Source organism: Myxocyprinus asiaticus, chromosome 4 (genome assembly GCF_019703515.2).
Source record: "Myxocyprinus asiaticus isolate MX2 ecotype Aquarium Trade chromosome 4, UBuf_Myxa_2, whole genome shotgun sequence".
Taxonomy (NCBI): Eukaryota; Metazoa; Chordata; class Actinopteri; order Cypriniformes; family Catostomidae; genus Myxocyprinus; species Myxocyprinus asiaticus.
The window spans coordinates 30863813-30884305 of NC_059347.1; the positions used below are offsets into that span (position 1 = coordinate 30863813).

At 37.7% G+C, this 20493-nt stretch overlaps 1 protein-coding gene across 1 annotated transcript in view; it reads left to right on the forward strand.

Annotated features, from left to right (window-relative positions):
* Positions 1-16729, forward strand: part of rasgef1ba (RasGEF domain family, member 1Ba) — a 31917-nt gene extending 15188 nt beyond the window's left edge. The window contains exons 9-14 of the mRNA XM_051694215.1: positions 4389-4468; positions 6951-7046; positions 10331-10426; positions 10690-10813; positions 11354-11426; positions 15215-16729. Of these exons, the coding sequence (XP_051550175.1) occupies positions 4389-4468; positions 6951-7046; positions 10331-10426; positions 10690-10813; positions 11354-11426; positions 15215-15239 (494 nt within the window). The 3' untranslated portion in view covers positions 15240-16729. The remainder of the gene's footprint in view (positions 1-4388; positions 4469-6950; positions 7047-10330; positions 10427-10689; positions 10814-11353; positions 11427-15214) is intronic.
* Positions 16730-20493: the final 3764 nt, after the last annotated feature.

A 20493-nucleotide genomic window follows, 5' to 3' on the forward strand; every position in this document is an offset into this window, starting at 1 on the left:
AACAGAGAGAGCAGGCAGCTGTTCAGCCTATGTGAGTGTGAGCTGGAATGAGGGAGTGGCAGCCCTCAGGCAGATGGTCAGTACTGACCAATCCAGTAGACTGAGCCAGGGAGAGACTCTGTGAGAGAGGGATAGTGGGAGGGAGGGAGGGAGTGAAACCAGCTGTCCTTTCCCTGGTCATTCCCTCGGGACAAGTTCACAGGCTGGGGCTCTTACACAAGCCTCTCTCCCTAGAGATGCAGGGCAGATATTAAAGTCACTGGAAGAGAACAAACAAGTCATGGGAAAGGTTGATCACTGCCTGCTCGTGTTTGTTTGGAGGCAACGTACATTGTGTGATGTGAATAAAGCTTCTGCATGTGACTAGCACTGAAAGATCATCCTCACTAGTATCATGTTATCGTGTGGTGCTTTAGCTCTGGGCCTGGCACCTGTTTGTACTAGAGCCCGACCGATATGGGATTTGAGACTAATACCGATTTAGAGGGGGAAAATTCACAGATTACCGATATGGTGGCCGATATAGCTAATAAAAAAATAAAAAAACGGACCTTTTCTATGTGGATTGTGCATCGATTTTGCACCGATGTGACATATGTGCAAAGGTACCCGAGGCTGCTTTCTTAAATATTTTTATCAAAGAATATTTGACATTATTATACATTATCAACCAGTTCTAGAAATGAACATTGAGAGAATAAATAAAAATACAATAAATAGCTAAATAAACATCAATACTGTATGTTCAGTATCAGTCAGTTGCTGACCATTTAAATAAAGAATAAATTAAAATAAATAGCTAAATAAACATCAGTACTGTTTAGTATCAGTCAAATGCTAACTATTTTAATACTGCCAGTCAGTTAGGGGTAGGTTGTAAAACGAGAAGCTTTACACCTGCCGAGTCGAGAGAAACAGCGGCAGCAGTGTTACACTGTATTCTGCTATACAAGTTCAGGGGAAACTTTCAATGTTGGAAAACCAGACTTTTAAATATTACATTTTGTAAATGCAATGACTGGAATTGTTTGGTTGAAGGGGGTACCAAACTGCGAATCCTGACCAAAACAGTTTGGTGAATACATGTTTACACATTAGCTTCCACTCAGCTGACAACAATGAAAGTAGCTACGTGGTTAGCTAGTTAGCTATAAGCTCGTCATCATGGAGAGTAAAAGATGGACTTTATTTACTTTCCAGCATTGCGTCTCACCAACTAGGTAACAACGTAGCGTGAAATCAACACTCAACAGACACAATCCACCACCGCACTGTTGTCTGTTGAGCTGTAAAAAGATGCTGTAATGCTTACCTTTCAATCTGCAATACTGACTGCACTGACAAACTATAGCTGGCTAACATAGCAAACAGGGAAAATTATGAGGTCATTGTTTAATAACTTTCCAGTATGTATTTTTACTAGTTAACTTACCGTGAAGACTCCACTTAACTCCGCACTGTCTGCAGAACCACCGTCAGCTCAGCTCTGTAAACAATGGAGTCGGAGTGCGCTCTGCTGGACAAACTACGTTATGACACCAACTCTAAATCACCCCAAGCATTGTTTTCTGCATTCTATGTTCTGAGAAAAAAAAAAAAAAAAATTCATATCTGCGCATATTGGAAAACATATACGCCGATACGATATATCTGTGGTAGGCTAATATCGGCTGACCGATAAATCAGTCGGGCACTAGTACAGACAGATTGTTAATGCTACCAAAGGCTTGGAGAATCAGATGGGTCTTTTGTAGATAGTGTTGCTGCTATTGTCCAGGCTTAATGTTGTTGTATTTGGTGAAGAAAAGAACTGAAATAATCTAGATCAAGTAAAGTGATAAAGGCAAATTAAATTTGCATGCATAAACTACAAACTAGTTTGCCTTGTCCATCAATTAATTCCAATGTTTCCTTAAAGGAACAGTTTACCCAAAACTGAAAGTTAGGTCCCTTGTCATTATTTACTCAGTTATACATTTTCGACAACGTCGACAATATAAAAAAATAAATAAAAAAAATAGTCGACAAAAATGTTCGTTGTCAAATAGTCGTTTGATCTCATTTAACGTAAAATTATGATGCGCGAGAGCAGCACTGCAGTTCACGCCTGACTGAGGAGAGGAAGAATTACACAGCTCACAGTCCAGATGCACACTATACTTTCCAAACAGCTTCAGGTGATGTAGACTGCAAAGTATGAGGCAAAAATACAAAATAATAAATATAGAAGCACACTCGTTGTGGAGTTGGAGCTGCCGCTCCGCTGAAGCAAAACTTGCGTGTCGAGCGTCTTTAAAGGAAACACCCCGGCATTACATCTTAAATGCAGTTATATTTAATGCGTTATAGCTTTATTAAAGTTCAAATAATACAGAAGCAGATCATGTAAATAACTACAAACTCTGAAACTGGCATTTCTCTGTGCGGTCAGTGCCTCTTCTATGATCGCGAATGTCCCGATCAAAGGGGAGAGATTGAAACTGCACCCGGCTGATGCGCACACCGTCATGGGGACACTCATCCCTCGAGTGCACGTTTAATATAGCTAGATTATAATGTGATGTCTCGCGACTTACTGAATCATAATATGTGTGTTACTGTGCATTTCTTATCGTGAAGAAAATTGGCAATACACAGCTTTATTAATGAGGTTTTTTTTTTTTTTTTTTTTTGTGTGAGTTAAAGATGGATTGAAGTGAACAGAAAGGTGAGAGAGGGAAGTCTTCGCCCCATTATATACACTGCAACAAAATGTTTTTGATTTGTTTTTTTGACTTGTTTTCCAATACAACTATCTAAAACTCCTTTTAAAACAACGTACATTCACTTTAGCAGCTATACTGCAGAAGTAAAAATTGTTATCTGAGAGTGTTGAATATAATATTAAAAATACAAATATTTTAAAATATCAAATCCTTTAAAAAAAAAATGCATTCACCTGAGAAGCAGCATATAAGATATTTAGACTTGCTTTTAGAGATCTTGAATATAAGTATATTTTGTCTTTACTGCACTCGCAGAAGTATAACCAAGTTAAAATACACTTATATACAAAATACACACATTTAAGCAAGTCTAAATATCTTGTATGTTGCTTCTCAAATAAATGTATCTTGTTAAGGATTTTTAGACAATTTTAAATGGAAAACAAGACAAAAACAATAGGATTGTTTGCAGTGAATTTCTTTACTGAAACAATTTTTTCCATTTAATTCAGTGAATGTCATTTAGAGGTATTTTTTTAAAAGATGATTTTGTCCTCTTTATTGTTAGTAAGCACGTTTAATACAACCTTTTGTGTCGGGGCACAAGCTGAATAATCTGTTAAGTGCTAATGGTTAATCGTTGCAATAATTGCTGAATGTTCTAATAATCGTTAGACTAATCAATTATCGAAATAATCGTTAGTTGTAGCCCTAATTTACTCATTATTAATCCTCATGTCATACCAACCCCACATGACTTTCTTTTGCAGAGCACAAAAGGATATATTTTAAAGACTATAGCAGTTGATAGGGACTCCCATTCAAGCTTTAAAGCACCCAAAAGTGTAGTAAAAGTAGTCCAAGTGACTCATGCGTTATATTCCAAGTCTTCTGAAAGCACGCGATCATTTTGTATGATGAACAGACCATAATTTAAGTCATTATTCACTACAAAATCAAATTATTGATGTCAAGTCATGTAAACTGCGTTGAATCCAATGTGGTGCCACACCAATAACATCAAACCTCATTGGTTATTGTGCGTCTTGTGACCAAATGTCAAACAATGTTCCTCCGCAAGTAACTTGCAGTTTTATGTTTCTTCCGCAGATATCAATAGAGAGCCCAGAATTCTGTAGTGTACCTTTTTAAAATTGGTGTTTCCAGACCTGTAGAAGCCATTGATATTATTAAAATCTTAAAAAAAAAAAAAAAATTGAGATCTCTATAGCAAATATACATTTTACCAGTTATGTTCAGATGAAGATTTTTTTTTAATTTTTTTTTGAGTCTCTGTCCTTATCCAATAATCACAAAAGACTGGAAACGTCATGATTAAATGTTGCTAATCTACTATTTTTCACCAATTCATTTTCAAGAATCAGTGAAAAATGCTCACTATCATCAGTACAGAGGAATCTGATTGGTTGATTTCACCATTAATGATTTTCAGTCAACACTATGACCTCATCTGGTCATTAGTGCTGAGCACACAAGACCACTGTGACCCTCGGCACTATAAGCCGACCTTATTGTTGGAGGGAAATGATGCCCCTACTAATGCTATTGTCCCTGTAGGCTCATGGGCCTAACTGCTCTATTGGCTATTGAGAAACTGCACCTCTTGCATGAAGCTGGCTGTCACAGTGTGCTGACCTATGTCTGTTTCTGTGTGTCTTACAGCTGGAATGAACATGAGTCCAGTGTCGCGGCTAAAGAAGACCTGGGGCAAAGTCAAAACCGCCAAGTTTGATATACTAGAGGTTTGTATTTCATTATCATCTCCATTAGGGATAGGTCCGGATTATTGACTAGTCATCCACCAAACAACTCTTGAATTTCTTGATTTAATTTTCAGATTTTTTATTTTTTTTGGTCTTTCCTTTAAAATGTTGTATTGTATTTTTTTTCTCCCCAATTTGGAATGCCCAATTCCCACTACTTAGTAGGTCCTCGTGGTGGCGCGGTTACTCGCCTCAATCCGGGTGGCGGAGGACAAATCTCAGTTGCCTCTGAGACCGTCAATCCGTGCATCTTATCACAGCTTGTTGTGCATGACACTGCGGAGACTCGCAGCACTGGAGGCTCATGCTACTCTCCGCGATCCACGCACAACTTACCACACGTCCCATTGAGAGCGAGAACCACTAATCGTGACCACGAGGAGGTTACCCCATGTGACTCTACCCTCCCTAGCAACCGGGCCAATTTGGTTGCTTAGGAGACCTGGCTAGAGTCACTCAGCACACCCTGGATTCGAACTCGCAACTCCAGGTGTGGGAGTCAGCGTCAGTACTCGTTGAGCTACCCAGGCCCCGTATTGTGTTCATTTAAAGGGGATGAACTTTTCAGAGGGTTCTAGCATGCAGCACTTTAGCTGCGGTCCGACTGTCACATCTCACCACAAGCGTTTTTAAGACACCATGTCATGTTTAAAAAAAAAAAAGCCCAAACAAAGCCCTTGTGTTCCATTCCGTTGTGGTCCGTTTGGCTGTTTTTGAACCAAAATTGCATCCTATGTGAACGCCCATTAGAAACACGCCCACAAGCATGGTGGACGTGACTCGTGAATCATTTAATTTACAGGGATTTCTTAAGACCATCTAGTCAACTAGTCATTCAGACAACTGACTGATTAGTTGATTACTAACATATGTAGTTTTGCATATCCCTAGTTGTCCTGTTTTGCTTCATCTCTGCAGAACATTGTATGACTCGCTGTATTAAATGTTTAGGGGCTAATGTGATGACATGAGTGGGAATTAATGGTGGTGAATACAGTGCTGACATTGCAGGAAACATGCAGTGTGGCATAACTCCAATGTTTTGAACTGATGCTGCTTTAAGTGACCAGCCCTGACTCATGCATGCATGTTGGCCAAACCCCAGACAATATGGAGGCCAGTTCTTGCCAATTTTAGTCTTCAGTGGGCAGGAATTGTTGCTTTTGTGTCAATACTTTTTCTAAAACACTGCATTTAAGTAGGTGTACAAATGTTTTCTAAAGTTTTTTAGGCAACATTTGAAAGGGGTTGAGACATTTAAGGCTTTAATTTTGAGTCAACTCAACTGTGTTTACTGTCTAGAGACTATTTTATTTAGGTCTTCTATTTAGACAGGCAAAAGCCTTAAACTTAATACATGACTTGTGTATGCTGTGCAGTGTGCACACACCTACACATGGTGCAGTCTAGTCCTGGGGCTTACAGCATTTTGATGTGTAAATAGGGACTGTATGCTTGGTCTTCAGGGAGGTTTAGCCTGTGAGCTCCGTACCCACTTAGATCACGACACAACTCTCTCACTCAGACGATGGAAGGAATGAAGGATAAAAGGCTTATAGGGCCTCTTGCCTTCCCTGTAGAATCAAAACCTTGAATGTCAAAACTGCTGATATCCACCTTCTAGTCCCCAATATGTTAACTTGCTCACCTGAGATAACTTCAGTTTTCATTCCCTTTTTTAGGGCTTGGTAAAAATACAGATTTTTCCTATGAATCAAGATCTTCATTAATGATCCGATATAGATTCTTAAAATCCCAAGATCATTCGATCTATGTTTACTTTAAAATTTTGATTGTGCTGATCTATTATATCTTTTAAATAATACCAATTGAACTGCATAGTTTGGGCCCTGATGTAATTTCATTTATTTAAATTGTTTTCATAATGCACCATGTTAAAATTTCCCAATATAATTTACAGCATTAGCTGAGAGAGAGTCTCTATCATATGTTAGTAAAATGGACATAACTGAAATATACCCAAATAAATGAGAATCTAATCGAGAGCTTGTGAATCGGAATCAGATCAAATCAGGAATCTGTGTACTGTTACCCAGCCCTACGCTTCTGGGCTTCTTGCACAACTAGAACGTGCAGTCTCACCCAAATAACACTACTGCTTCAAAACTGCTTTAAAATGACTGAACAATTGTGAATGTCTCACCTGCAGGCAGAAAGTTTCATGATGTTTAAAAGTACATGAAATGGGTCATCTTACTCTGTTCCCATGAAATGGAATGTCCAATGCTGAATAGTAGCAAGAGTGACTCATGCTGCCTTTGGTTAAATCAGTAGTTAACTGAAACAACCATGTTGAATAGCCTAGATTTTGTAATCATAAGAAACTTCAGTTCATTTAAATATTTACATGGTTCAAGCCTGTTTCAGGCCAAGTCCTGAAGTTGGTGCATAAACCTGTTGTTTTTTTGTTTTGTTTTTTTTTCCTCTTGTCTCTTCTCAGCACCAGATGGATCCTTCTAGCAATTTCTACAACTACAGAACAGCACTGCGAGGAGCCACGCAAAGATCCATAACTGCTCATAGTAGCAGAGAGAAGGTAAATTCACTTCATTTCTGATCTGAAATCTCTTAGCTTAGCAGTTTTCTCACGCAAATTGTAGAAACGTTGGTTTCGTAACACTGTTTGGGTATGAATGCATACCAAACACTTTTTGATGCGGACTGGCCACAAACTGGAAACTGATATAATAAGGACAATTATTGAAATGATCAAATCTGATTTGTTACATAAGTGAGAAGATGACAGAGATTAGCGATTTAAAGTAGCTGGAAAATTATGTGAACTGTGAGAGAGTTTCTAGACTATCTAAATGCTGCCTCTTGTGGACCATGTTATTGCCCCAGACCAGAAGCCTTGTATTTATTCTGACCTGAGGTAGCGTCTGGTCTCTTTGGCTCAAAGTTATGTAATTGCAAGATTAGAGGACAGCGCCGTATATGGGTTATACACCAAGGGCAATATGTCATACGGGACATTCTGTTTCCTCTGCATAATATGCTCTGTTCTCTTGTGCAAAAACGTGGCAGCTAGCCTGCTAACAAAATGTTCTGAATGCTCTTCAGTGTTTTATGTAAGCAAACTGACCCAACAAGAGCTCTGGATATTGAGACTGCCTAGGGAAATCTCAAAATTGTGGATGTCTTGGTAAATATGTACAACTGTTAGAAGTTTTGTTATTTTGGATGTGGTGTCTTAAGTTTCATTAGGTATGTTTTGCATCTTGGAAAGGTTAGGAACAGGAAGGAGATCTTTGTGTGCATTTGGGTGGTAAGATATTATGTTCCCTAGGCCTGTCACGATTATTACGGTTATTTGATCTAATCATGGTTATTTGAGACTACCGCGATTTATTGGGCATTCAAATTCCAATCACATTTTAATGCCCAAATAAGGGAATTTTAAGCAAATATACTGCATAAATGCCATGAACTGCGCGTTTGTGTGTCTTTCAGTTGAACTCCAGGTCTGAGCATCACTGAGCCACACCGTGGAGTTCAACAAGCTACTGTCCTGAAGAGCGCGTGAAGCGCTCTGATGCGCGCGCTGTCAGCAGAGGCTCTTGCCATACTCCTGCGAAAATATAAACGAACAAGTGTAAACTTTGATAGTAAGTGAAGTGCTCCAGGTTTCAAACGATCGTGTAATGGCAAATGTTCCTGGTTCATACACGCAGTATTAATGACACACAGTGACACAGAGGAGACGCACACTTACTCTGTTTCTATGTAGTGATTAAATGATGAAACTAAAAAATTTTGCTTCATGACAAATAATGGCTCGTGGGTTTAATCAGAGCATTAAAATAATGTGTGAAAGTGAAGAAAATAGGAAAGAAATGTTTTACAAAATATGCAAAATTTAATAAAAATATGATATAGATACAGTTGAAGTCAGTTTACATACACTTTAGCCAAATACATTTAAACTCAGTTTTTCACAATTCCTGACATTTCATCGTATCAAACATTCCCTGTCTTGGGTCATTTAGGATCACTACTTTATTTTAAGAATGTGAAATGTCAGAATAATATTAGAGAATTATTTCAGCTTTTATTTCTTTCATTACATTCCCAGTGAGTCAGAAGTTTACATACACTTTGTTAGTATTTGGTAGCATTGCCTTTAAATTGTTTAACTTGGGTCAAAGTATTGGGTAGCCTTCCACATGCCTCTCACAATAACTTGCTGGAATTTTGGCCCATTCCTCAAGACAGAAGTGGTGTAACTGAGTCAGGTTTGTAGGCCTCCTTGCTCGCACACACTTTTTCAGTTCTGCCCACAAATTTTCTGTCGGATTGAGGTCAGGGCTTTGTGATGGCCACTCCAATACCTTGACTTTGTTGTCCTTAAGCCATTTTGCCACAACTTTGGAGGTATGCTTGGGGTCATTGTCCATTTGGAAGACCCATTTGCGACCGAGCTTAACTTCCTGGCTGATGTCTTGATGTTGCTTCAATATATCCACATAATTTCCTTCCTCATGATACTATCTATTTTGTGAAGTGCACCAGTCCCTCCTGCAGCAAAGCACTCCCAAAACATGATGCTGCCACCCCCTTGCTTTATGGTTGGGATGGTGTTCTTCAGCTTGCAAGCCTCACCCTTTTTCCTTCAAACATAATGATGGTCATTATGGCCATTTTGTTTCATCAGACCAGAGGACATTTCTCCAAAAAGTAAGATCTTTGTCCCCATGTGCACTTGCAAACTGTAGTCTGGCTTTTTTATGGCTGTTTTAGAGCAGTGGATTCTTCCTTGCTGAGCAGCCTTTCAGGTTATGTCAATATAGGACTCGTTTTACTGTGGATATAGATACTTGTCTACCTGTTTGCTCCAGCATCTTCGCAAGGTCCTTTGCTGTTGTTCTGGGATTGATTTGCGCTTTTCGCACCAAAATGTTTTCATCTCTAGGAGACAGAATGCGTCTCCTTCCTGAGCAGTATGATGGCTGCGTGGTTCCATGGTGTTTATACTTGCGTAGTATTATTTGTACAGATGAACGTGGTTCCTTCAGGTGTTTGGAAATTGCTCCCAAGGATGAACCAGACTTGTGGAGTTCCACTTTTTTTTTTTTTTTTTTTTTTCTCTCTGAGGTCTTGGCTGATTTCTTTTGATTTTTCCCATGATTTCAAGCAAAGAGGCACAGAGTTTGAAGGTAGGCCTTAAAATACATCCACAGGTACACCTCCAATTCAGTACACCTATCAGAAGCTAATTGTCTAAAGGCTTGACATAATTTTCAGAAATTTTCCAAGCTGCTTTAAAGGCACAGTTAAATTTTGACCCACTGGAATTGTGATAGTTGATTTAAAAGTGAAACAATCTGTCTGTAAACAATTGTTGAAAAAATTACTTGTCATGCACAAAGTAGATGTCCTAAACGACTTGCCAAAACTATAGTTTGCTAATATTAAATCTGTGGCGTGGTTAAAAAATGAGTTTTAATGATTTCAACCTACGTGTATGTAAACTTCTGACTTCAACTGTATGTATAGAGCCACCTTTGTTTGTCAGCATTTCATGTTGTAGAACTTGCTTCTGCGTGTGTGTTTTCTGCCTCACGTAAATGCCAATAATTCCTCCCATCACGAATTATTGTCATTGCATTTCACTGTGGTAGATCCAGTTGTACTTTGTCCCGTAGGCTTTTAGAGGCCTAATGCTGTCTTGCTGTGATGGTAACCCTTTGATGGCCTCATGTGGCTACCTAAATGCAAAAGCATTCTACATTAGACTACAGAGCTTTTGCTATAGGTTTTTGGTTGGGTCTAACGGTTTTGTAATCGTATGTTTCTTTTTTTTTTTTTTTTGTCTTTCAGATTGTCATTCCTTTCTTTAGCCTCTTGATTAAAGACATTTACTTCCTCAATGAAGGATGTGCCAACAGGCTACCCAACGGACATGTCAATTTTGAGGTAATTTCTTCTGTTTAGCTTGGCATACAGGCAAGTTGAGATGATGCATGGAAACAACTGCTGTCACATCTACTGAATAACAATGGCTGGTTGAGAAAACACTGTTTCATAGCAACAGAAAGATCCTGTTTTAGTTCGTTGACGTATGCATCTCTTAAAATGAAGTTTCAAGGGCATCAGTTCAGTGAGTTTAATGTGATAAGTATTCATGTGCAAAGTTATTAAGAATGATTGCTAACAGAATGATCTTGACTGTGATGCAGAAATTCTGGGAGCTGGCCAAGCAAGTGACTGAGTTTATGACATGGAAGAAGGTGGAGTGTCCTTTCGAGAGAGACCGCAAGATTCTGCAGTATCTCCTCACTGCACCAATCTTCAGTGAAGATGGTACGAATGTTACAGTATGATGCACTCTGTGGTTATTAAACCAGATTATTAAAGGCATTGTTCACCCAAAAATGAAAGTTTTTAACATTTATTCACACGGATGATGTTCCAAAGCTCACAAATTACCCAGACTGGGAAGTCCATAGTATTTTAGTATCCCCTGTCACCTTGATTAATTGATCTATGACTTGACTTCAGGGCAGACTTCTTTCTACTGCTGATAAAACTTGAGTCTCATGTCCACATTCTCAACTTAAGACTTCCTGTCTGAATAAGAGGTTTTCTGCTTACTCATTTTCTGCCAAGCTTTGTTTTGCTCTCGTCATAAACCTGTTCTAAAGATAGTTGTGCAATAAGCATACAAGATGCCAGACACAAAGACAATCACAATTGTCATGATTAACTCAAGTGAAAAATGCTGTAATGCCAAATAGCCAAGTTAAATACATGAGTACATGACTTCTGAGCATTCCTCATGAAAGAAAACAGGTGTTTTTTGCATGCTGTCACACCCGTCTCATCTTGATCATCTCTCAACAGCTTTGTATCTGGCATCATATGAGAGTGAAGGACCAGAAAACAACATTGAGAAAGACAGATGGAAATCTCTCAGGTGTGTATGATATCATTCATCAGGGCCTTTCAGACAGACTGTTGACTGACAGCTCTCTTAGCAAGTGTTGAGACAGACTATTTTTGACCTTTCTTAAGAGTAGTGACACTGGTTGATAGAATGTGTCTGATACTGCCTGTAACTGAACCATAACCATGCAAGTTTTTAATTAGCTCCTCAACTTACCAGTTGAATTGCGAACTAAAACATTTAATTAGCACAAAGGATAGAACAAGGTTTCTTTTTTTTTAGGCTTTGAGTTTGGCAAAGCGGCACTAGTGTCACCAAACAGAATTGTACAGAAATGATCTGCTTTCAAACAGGTGTCCTGAACACAAGACACTAGTGCTGGAACAACTAATTTCATTATCGATTAGTTGGACTGGATTAGTTGGCAGCGTGCACGGAGAAGCACCATCAGTGAAATGCGTTTGCATGATAAAACTTGTTAAAAAAAACGGACACATGTTGAAGTGGAAAAAACACAGCCCACCAAGTTGTCCAGTGCACAAGTGCATTTTATAAACGCTTCAAAGAAGATCATAAAAGCATACCGTTTAATTTGGAGAGGTGGCTGCGCTTCATCAGGTACGTTTGACAGTGTTGGAGCTGTTTGATGCAGGTGGCATGGCGTGAGTTTCTCTCCAGAGCATCACTCACATTTTACTGTTGTTTTCTGTTTTATAATCTATACGTGTTATGAATTCAAGGCACTTATTTCCATTTCGAAAAACTGTTTGTCTTACCAAAAGCAAGTCTCCGTTAAACTTCACTGAATGAACGAATGAGCGCATCTGCATCAGTCAAACCGAAAGCAACAGATAAACGGTGCTCTCAATGATTTAGATTAAATTGTGCTTTGCTGTTCAGTGAACGTGCAACACGATTTAATGAATTCAAAGCGTGCATTTCAATTACACAAAACGTTTTGTCTTTGCCATAAGCAAGTCTCTGTTAAACTTCACTAAATGATCAAGCGCGCCCCTCCGCGTCACTCAATCAAACCAGTAACCGATAAAGGGAGCGTGCAATCAAATACATTAAACCCTGTCTACACCTGTCTGTTGATGTGACGCGACGCAGTGGCTTGAGGCTGTCTACACTGGATGAGTCGGAACGAACATTCTAAATCGTTTTGTCTTGTTGGTGTGCTGCGCAAAATGGAAAGGGGCATCGGTTTACTGTTGGCACTGTGACGCGACGCAACGTGCCGCAGCGCTACGCATCCAGTGTGGACATGTTAATTGATTATGATATTTTCTTTGCTTTTGATGCTCTCATCCGGTGTAGACAGGGTGTTAGACTTTGCTTTCCTGTTTAGTGATTGTGCAACATCCAACCACGATTTCAGTATCAAACCGATGTGTCAGAGGTAAAAATCTACAGGTTATAAAGCATTTTAGGTTTCTTATGTATAGGGTATGTTATCGGCATGAAATAACTAATTCATGTGTGAACCTGCACAGTGTGAGAGAAAAGTAAACCTTACAGATGATTGTACTATATTGAACTACTGTATATAATGCTGAATATAATGTAAAATAATGCTATATGGGTGAATACTTTATGATCCTGATGATAATACCTGATGTCTGATTTCACCAGTAAATTTACAGTATAGCAAACAATATTTTACTGGATAGCATACCCTTCCATTAAAAATTTATTTTTGAAAATATTTTTTTTTCTTTTAAAGAAGTAATTAAGTAATCAGTGACAAAATTATTAAAAAATGTACAATATTTAAAATATTTAAAATGTATGTAATCAGTGAAAGTGTGAAAGCATATGTATCAAACATAATTCTATATTTTCAGCTGATAGAAATATGAATATTTCTATTGGTGTTAGAATTCATGTGCTTGGCTGATTTTTAGTCTCACTCCATCCCTGATGGTGCATTTTGCACTTTAATGAAAAATACTTTTTATTACGTTTTATAATAAAGCAAATTTGTATATGTCTTGTACTTAAAACAATCATTTAAACTGAACTTTTCTTCATTCAGGCTTTGTAGTATTGTGAGAGTATCAAATTGTGACTTGAACCCTTAATCGTTTGTTTTTTTACTAAATACATTTTAATACAAGAAATAAAATGATTTTTTTTATTATTTTTTTTATCCGATTAATCAATTATCAAAATAATTATCATTGGTTGGTCAAACAGATAGTCCTGCACTAAACTCATGCCACTGGTTTAGCAAATGTTGTTGTATCAGGATGCTCAAACAAACAGCAATGTTTTTATAGAGCCTCAGAGCCAGAGTTTGAGGAACAGTTTAGTGGAATCAACCAACTACCAACAAGAAATGGTTTTCTGATAGTTGTCTGCATAATAAGCTGGGATAAGAGAATGAATTAAAAAAAAAAAAAATGTAATGCATCAACTATAATACATCAGTGTTTTAGTATTTAGTAGCACTGCTTAGACTTCCTACAGTATGAAGGAGCATATGTTGTGTTTTTGGTCTTACATTTATCTAAAATCATTAAAGGACAAAAACATCCAAGAATGCTCGCCAAAGATAACAGATTTACTGATAGATACACATGTGCTTGGAAAAGGGTGAGACCTCTTGGCTCTTGCTTAGTCACGGATTGCGGAGGCTTTCAGTGGTTTTTTTTTTTTTTTTTTTCCTCACTGCGACAGGATCTGTCACAGCACCAGATTCTGTCTGCATCAGCAGATCATGCTCTACCCAGCTCAGTGCTATCACAACTCTCAGCCAGAGGATAGTAAACCTCCATAAAACAAGGCAGACTTCCAGGAAAAGACAATTCCACTGTATAGGAAGAATATCCATAGGGAAAAGTTGCCTTTTTATTGCTCTTCTGAAACCAGTTTGGGCATGATTAATCAAGTGTACAATGCTGGAATAAGGATACATAGGTTGTAGGGATACACCCAGATTTCGGCCACTGAATTTTTTTTTGGGCCAAAAATGGAATAAAATGCATTTGTTGGGTCTGCAGAAAATTTATTCTATATTGAATGTTTTCCAATGCTTCGTTATTATGGTCATGGTTGTTACTGTTAAAGAAGCATAAAAGCACCATCAAAGTATTATCAATAATAAAAATAAAGTTTATTCCAAATTACAATACTATTTCAATTGGCTGAGCTTCATGTTTAGATTTTCACTGGAATTACTGTTAATTTTGCTTCTGCATTATCCAGAAGAGTTGTTATCAAAGTTTTATAGTCTACACATTTGTTTTTGTTTTTTTTAAAGTAATTATTCTCTGTCTGCTTTATTTAATATTGGAATGTGTAGTTATAGAAAAAGTTTTTCAGTGCATTCCTAATAATAACATTTAGAATTAGTTCAGTCATTCCAAACAAAGTCTAGTTTAAAATAATCTGTTTCTGTTTTCGGGCCAGTGTGTCCAGAATGTTTGGTTTCGGACAAGAATTTTCATTTCGGTGCGTCACTAATCGGTTGCGATGGTTGACTAGTCAATTAATGAGTTTGGTTGGTGTTAGATTTATTGTTCAGGGCTTTCTTAAGACATGTTAGTAGACTAGTCAACCCCAGTTGATTTTGAAGGTACATGGTTTTGCACATCCCTAGTCAAAGCAGTCCTCCCCCACTTTCTTTGTTTTTTGTTTTTTTTTTTATACATGAGGAGTCCAAAATACAAACTGCAATCAGAAGTAAAAGTCAATAGGCAGGCTTTTACATTTAAACTTGTAATAGAAAATAAGTACAAAACATAAGAGGAAAGATTATTTTTATATTTTATTTGCCTAATTTCTAATCATTTGACAACTCTTTCCATTTGCAGGTCAACTTTGCTGAACAGGACATAATCCTGTGAATCAAGTGAACCTTCTGACAAGCAGGCTATGTCCCCCTTTTGCCCCATCCAAAAGTGAGAAGTATCCCTGTTTTTCAAGGGAGATGACAATCCATATTTTGCTGAATGATGCATTTTATGTTGGAAAGAGCAGTATCTTTTTCAAGGCCCTTCTCTTTCTGTCTTTCATACTGGATATTTCAGGCTTTTTCATCACTGTGTAGAATTTTCTACTCCTTTTTCCCTCTTTAAAATGAAGAGTTGTTTTGAGCAGAAGAGGAAATGAATTGGGGATGTCCCTTGACTGCAAACCAATTCCAATCTATGCTGTTTGAAAGTAATCCAGATGTTGTTAATGCAAACAGTCCCCAGACATTTTTGTGTCATACTTCTCTATTGACTCTACGAGTATGCCGCTGGTTGGCAAACTCAATTGGAACAGGTTGAAAAAAATAAAATATAAACCAGCATTGTGTACTGGGTTCCAGTACTGTATATTTTTATTGTACCTAAAGCATTAATTTAAGTATATATTTATGTTGTCACTATTTTTTGATATTGTGTTTGTCAGTTTTTTTTATGCATATAAAATGGGAGTAATGCATTGCTCTAACCTCTGTGAGTGGCCGTTGACTTGTGCGTAATAAACCCGCCAAGGGTTCCTGAATGCACTGGATGCTTTTGTGAATAAAGATGTCTATTCCTTTATTGTGGAACCAGTTTTGTGAAAACTCGCCAGCATAAAACTCCCTTTTTTTTTTTTTTCATATTGTCATGGCTTTACTGTAGACGTTTGTTAACTGTTGAAGGAAAGACAGTGTCTCCATATTGTTTGATATCAGTGTTACAGTCATTATGCCATTTTCTACACAGTGAAGGAAATATATTTAGAAGGACAGCTCACTGTCAGACTGTGCATCACATACTTTTGTACCATAGATGACAATGGTGATGTCATGTCGTCCTCTGGTGGTGAAACCAATGTACACAATTCTGGTTGGGCATAGTGTTTTTGAATGAAGCTGTTTGTAAGCAGCTACATGAAGACTTATTTTACTGTACCTATGCTAGTTTTTATTACCGTTATTATATTACATTTTCTTTCACTTTATTTGTCTTTGTTGATATCTGTCTTTTTCATTAAGATATTTTAAAGATATTTACAGGCTTTATTGTATTGCTTTTTTGTACCACGTACATGACTTATAGGAATCAGATATTGCCGTAATATCTTATGTTTATAAAACTGAGAAAAAAACAAATATTTGAAGGTACTAGCACACAAAATGAAGTTAATTTATGGTGACAGATGTCGTCTAGACTTTCTTTTCTTACTACCTTTCCAAAAACACATGCTTATGGTTTTCTGTCATGTAAATATCATGTCTTTCCAACACTGTGTATATTGCTGTGTATTTTGACTGTTCAGGCAGATTATAGAACCCCATGAAAAGTTGTGGTATGGAGTGAACAAGAAAAAGAGGAATTAAATAAAAGAAAGCCAATCAATTTAAGATGTCTGGGTGTTTTCTGTGCTTTATGTAAGAAAACAGTTGTTGAAATTTAAGTGTTACTATAAAAAATTAAGGTGGAATGAGCTCTGAAAGAACCTGAAAAATGAGAATTAAAACACACCAACTAAAACCTCAGTAAACAGTCAAAGTAAGTTTTTAATACACATTTGAGTAATTTTGAGAACAAAGAGTTTTGTTTAATAAACTAATTCTCTCCACAAATGTCATGTCAAAAATATTCAACCCCCATAGTCAATCATTTGTGGAGCATTCTTTATCCTTAATAACAGCAAATAAATGTTTCAGGTAAGTGTACTCGGGCTTCGGACACCTCTATTGGAATTTGTACACATTTCTCATGAGCAAAAGCTTCCAGCTCATTGACATTCTTTGGTTTCTGTGCTGCCACTGCTTCCTTGAAATCCCAACAAAAGTTTGCAATGGGATTTTAATTATGGGATTAAAGGGCCATTCAAGGGCATTACACGACCCATCCCTGAACCAGATTTTGGACAACTTTGATGTATCCTTGGTGTTATTGTCTAGCTGGAAAATAGCAGAGCTTCAGTTTACACACTGAAGGCATCACCGTTTTGCCAGAATGGCCTGATACCTGAAAGAATTCATGGCGTCAGTCACATAGTCAGGATAGCCATTTCCTGCAGCCGCAAAACACCCCCATAACAGGACTGACCCACCTCCATGCTTGACTGTGGGGATGATGTCGTTCTTGTCATCACATTGCTTTTCTTGCTCCAGATGTACTGCTGACCCATGGGTCTAAATCTCACCTTCAGTTTAGTCATACATCCATAAAACTTTCTTCAAGGACTCCACAGGTCTTTCCAAATTTCTTCTTGAATATTCAAGTCAACATTTCCCTTGGTGAAGTTTTGCTTTCTTCCACACTCAAGAAGGTTGCTGTTGTACTATATTTTAAACATGTAAACAGCATCATCACTATTTGAAAAAAGTAATTTTTTGATCAAATCTAGACAGGCCCCATTTCCAGCAGCCAAAAAAGAAACAGCTTTCTCTAGAAACTCATCAGTCAATCATTGTTTTGAGGAATGAAGGCTATACAATGCTTGAAATTGCCAAAAAAAAAAAAAAAAATGAAGATTTCATACAAAGGTGTACACTACAGTCTCAAAGACAAAGGACAACTGGCTCTAACAAGGACAGACAGAGATGTGGAAGGCCATATGTACAACTAAACAAGAGGATAAGTACATCAGAGTCTCTAGTTTGAGAAATAAATGCCTCACATGTCCTCAGCTGACAGCTTCATTGAATTCTACCCGCTCAACACCAGTTTCATGTATAACAGTAAAGAGAAGACTCAGGGGTGCAGACCTTATGGGAAGAATTGCAAAGAAAAAGCCACTTTTGAAACAGAAAAACAAAAAGAAAAGGTTAGAGTGGGCAAAGAAACAGACATTGGACAACAGATAATTGGAAAAGAGTGTTATGGATCTTAACCCCACTGAGCTTTTGTGGGATCCACTAGACTGTAAGGTGCATGAGAAGTGCCCGACAAGACAGCCACATCTATGGCAAGTGCTACAGGAAGCGTGGGGTTAAATGTCACCTGAGTATCTGGACAATCTGACAGCTAGAATGCCATGGATCTGCAAAGCTGACATTGCTACACGTGGAGGATTTTTTGGTGAGAACTCTTTGAAGTAGTTTAAGAAGTTCTGAACATTTTTTTCAAATTGTAATAGTAATTTTTCACGTTATTAATGTCCTGACTATACATTGTGATCAGTTGAATGCCACTTTGGTGAATAAGAGTACCAATTTATTTCCATAAGAGCAAAATCTGTACATTATTACAAAATTTTGGCCGCCAGTGTGTGTGTATATATATATATATATATATATATACACACACACACACACACACACACACACACACACACACACACACACACACACAGTTGAAGTCAGAAGTTTACATACACCTTAGCCAAATACATTTAAACTCAGTTTTCACAATTCCTGACATTTAATCGTAAACATTCCCTGTCTTAGGTTGGTTAGGATCACTTCTTTATTTTAAGAATGTGAAATGTCAGAATAATAGTAGAGAGAATTATTTATTTCAGCTTTTATTCCTTTCATCACATTCTCAGTGGGTCAGAAGTTTACATACACTTTGTTAGTATTTGATAGCATTGCTTTTAAATTGTTTAACTTGGGTCAAACTTTTTGGGTAGCCTTCCACAAGCTTCTCCCAATAAGTTGCTGGAATTTTTGCCCATTCCTCCAGACAGAAGTGGTGTAAATGAGTCAGGTTTGTAGGCCTCCTTGCTCGCACACACTTTTTCAGTTCTGCCCTCAAATTTTCTGTCTGATTAAGGTCAGGGCTTTATGATGGCCACTCTAATACCTTGACTTTATTGTCCTTTAGCCATTTTGCCACAACTTTGGAGGCATGCTTGAGGTCTTTGTCCATTTGGAAGACCCATTTGTGACCAAGCTTGAACTTCATTGCTGATGTCTTGAGATGTTGCTTCAGTATATCCACATCATTTTCCTTCCTCATGATGCCATCTATTTTGTGAAGTGCACCAGTCCCTCCTGCAGCAAAGCACCACACAACATGATGCTGCCACCCCCATGCTTCACAATTGGGATGGTGTTCTTCGGCTTGCAAGCCTCACCCTTTTTCCTCCAAACATAACAATGGTCATTATGGCCAAACAGTTCAATTTTTGTTTCATTAGACCAGAGGGCATTTGTCCAGAAAGTAAGATCTTTGTCCCCATGTGCACTTGCAAACTGTAATCTGGCTTTTTTATAGCGGTTTTAGAGCAGTGGCTTCTTCCTTGCGAGGAGCATTTCAGGTTATGTCGATATAGTATTCATTTTACTGTGGATATAGATACTTGTCTACCTGTTTCCAGCATCTTCACAAGGTCTTTTGCTGTTGTTCTAGGATTGATTTGCACTTTTCGCACAAAACTACGTTCATCTCTAGGAGACAGAATGCGTCTCCTTCCTGAATGGTATGATGGCTGCGTGGTACCATGGTGTTTATATTTTGTGGTGTTTGTACAGATGAACGTGGTAACTTCAAGCATTTGGAAATTGCTCCCAAGGATGAATCAGACTTGTGGAGGTCCACAATTTTTTTCTGAGGTCTTAGCTGATTTCTTTTGATTTTCCCATGATATCAAGCAAAGAGGAACTGAGTTTGAATGTAGGCCTTAAAGTACATCCACTGCTACACCTCCAGTTCAGCACACTTCCTATCAGAAGCTAATTGTCTAAAGGCTTGACATAATTTTCTGGAATTTTCCAAGCTGCTTAAAGGCACAGTTAACTTAGTGTATGTAAACTTCTGACCCACTGGAATTGTGATATAGTCAATTAAAAGTGAAACAATCTGTCTGTAAACAATTGTTGGAAAAATTACTCGTGTCATGCACAAAATAGATGTTCTAAACCACTTGCCAAAATTATAGTTTGCTAATATTAAATGTGTTTTAATGACTTCAACCTAAGTGTATGTAAACTTCTGAGTTCAACAGTATACTCTATGTGTAGACTTATATATAAGTAGAGGGGGCTTCAGGATAAAAAGGTTGGGAACCACTGGTCTGGCGCATATTTTCATAGAAAAACTATATATATATATATATATATATATATATACAGGGTTGGTAGGGTTACTTTTGAAATGTATTCCACTACAGATTACAGAATACATGCTGTAAAATGTCATTTGTAACGCATTCCATTTGA